This window comes from Uranotaenia lowii, chromosome 2 (assembly GCF_029784155.1).
Source record: "Uranotaenia lowii strain MFRU-FL chromosome 2, ASM2978415v1, whole genome shotgun sequence".
In the NCBI taxonomy this organism is placed as follows: Eukaryota; Metazoa; Arthropoda; class Insecta; order Diptera; family Culicidae; genus Uranotaenia; species Uranotaenia lowii.
In genome coordinates, this window is record NC_073692.1 from 322629446 (window position 1) to 322631451 (window position 2006).

General features: G+C 40.3%; 1 protein-coding gene across 1 annotated transcript; it reads right to left on the reverse strand.

Moving 5' to 3' along the window:
- Positions 1 to 286: 286 nt before the first annotated feature.
- LOC129742920 (uncharacterized) lies at positions 287 to 1468 on the reverse strand. Its single transcript, XM_055734859.1, has 2 exons — positions 680 to 1468; positions 287 to 616 (listed from the first exon to the last, which is right to left on the reverse strand). The coding sequence occupies exons 1-2, from the start codon at positions 1466 to 1468 to the stop codon at positions 287 to 289; spliced, it is 1119 nt and encodes a 372-aa protein (XP_055590834.1).
- Positions 1469 to 2006: the final 538 nt, after the last annotated feature.

A 2006-nucleotide genomic window follows, 5' to 3' on the forward strand; every position in this document is an offset into this window, starting at 1 on the left:
CAGTTATTTTTATGGAATTATAATGACGTTGAATTTTTCACTGAGTGGTTTAAAAAGAAAATTACTCAATGCTGGTAATTTTAGGTAAAATAAGACTTGACAGAGATGGCTGCGTACCGTCAGAGAGGAAAAAATCTGAGAAAATTTCACTCTAGATAAAGATAATAATAGGTCCTAAAAATGCGGCTTCCAACATGTTAGGATTTGGAGTCCAAATTATCCAACTGTGTACCTTTTATAAATTTCTAACACATTTTATGATTTTTCTTAGATCATTTTTCATTTTTCACATTTTTAATTCTTTAATTGCTGAAACCACAGCGCTTGCATTGTATTCTTCTTCGTGAATCACTCGATCTTTCCCAATGTCACATAAAGAGCTGCAACCAGCCAGAGCCATGGCATTATCGAATTCATTTCTAAGAATTTCAAGTACATCCTCTATTCCCTTTTGACCATTCACCGCCAGACCCCATAGAATGGCACGTCCCAAAAACACCATATCGGCTCCATAGGCCAGAGCCTTGAAAATATCGGTTCCTTTCGATACACCTCCGTCGACTATGATAGGTATTTGCCCACCGACAGCACGAACAATTTCCGGTAGAACTTCAATCTGAAAAATATGAGAAAAATATTGAAGCTACAGTTTTCAGACCATCAAATGTATTAATCGTACCGTAGCAGAAATGGAATCAAGTTGACGTCCACCGTGATTGGAAACTAAAATGGCAGCCACTCCTGTTTCCACAGCTCTTATTGCATCCTCTTTGGTTAGAACTCCTTTAACGATGACCGGAAGTTTTGTGATGCTCATCAACCATTCAACGTCCTTCCATGTGAGAGATTGATCAAAATCGTCCACAATCGCTATATCATCACCGTCAGTTATGACACCTTGTCGCTCAAAATCCCGAAAAACTTCATACCAAACATCGTTGGGGACGTTGTTTTCGGCACGAACTTCACTTTTCATAATTCCCAGAACCGGACTATCTATAGTCAGAACCAAAGCAGTAAATCCATTACTCTCAGCCTGCCTCACAAGAGCTCGTGCAATATTCCGATTCCGATGAATGTAGGTTTGCATCCATCGAACTCCTTCCGGTGCTGCCTGAACCACCTCATCAATCGTACTGCTAGCCATGGAACTCATCACATAGGGAATGCCAACCTTCGCAGCGGCTCTAGCAGTGGCCCTTTCGCCTTCTGGGTGGGCCAATTTTTGCAGTGCCGTGGGAGAAATTCCTACAGGCATTGGAAAATGTTCCCCCAAAAAGGTACGACTCATTCGCCGAAATTCGACATCCATCAACTGCCGGGGTCTTATCCGAATACGATCATAGCTGGACGAATTAAGCCGGTGAGTACGTTCTTCGCCTGCAGCGCCATCGAAATATCCGAACGAAACTGGGTCCATCACCTCGGCCGCCCTGCGGTAATAATCTTCTACGGTGGAGAGGCTCATAATTAATCGATTAGTTGGAGCAAAAAAACAAACACGATCTCTTGGAGTTTCAAACGGTACCGGCTCGTGCAATGATTGGGAATCGAATGATGCTTGCCGCAAGAATCAAAACCTTCTGGTTAATATGGAACAATGCATATAAAATGAGGAAGATGTAAGGTATGTTGGCATGCAATTTGCTTTTTTGTTGCATATATATTAAAATTTATGATGGCAGGATACTCTTTTGTTGGACCTGGACAAGTAACGATGACTGATGAACATATAATGAAATAGTTGTAAAGGTTCATCGAACGCGATTTCTCGAAATAAGATGTTATGCACTTATAGCGCTTAGGCTCCAAGGGCCTTAAATATGATCGAGTTCAGAAAAATCATACTACATTAGAAAATCAAAAAGGATTGATGGATTTGGCTTATGATCATGAAATTCTATTGCAGAGTGAAAATAAAGTACCCGTACTTAATCAAAACTTCAACACCCTTAAACTTTTCTATATAAAATCAAATTGAATCAACCAAACAATAATAACATTCT

Coding starts and splice junctions, on each gene's coding strand:
- LOC129742920 (XM_055734859.1), bottom strand. CDS start 1,468: ATGAGCCTCTCCACCGTAGAAGATTATTACCGCAGGGCGGCCGAGGTG. Junction 617..679: donor TTGATTCCATTTCTGCTACG/GTACGATTAATA, acceptor CATATTTTTCAG/ATTGAAGTTCTACCGGAAAT.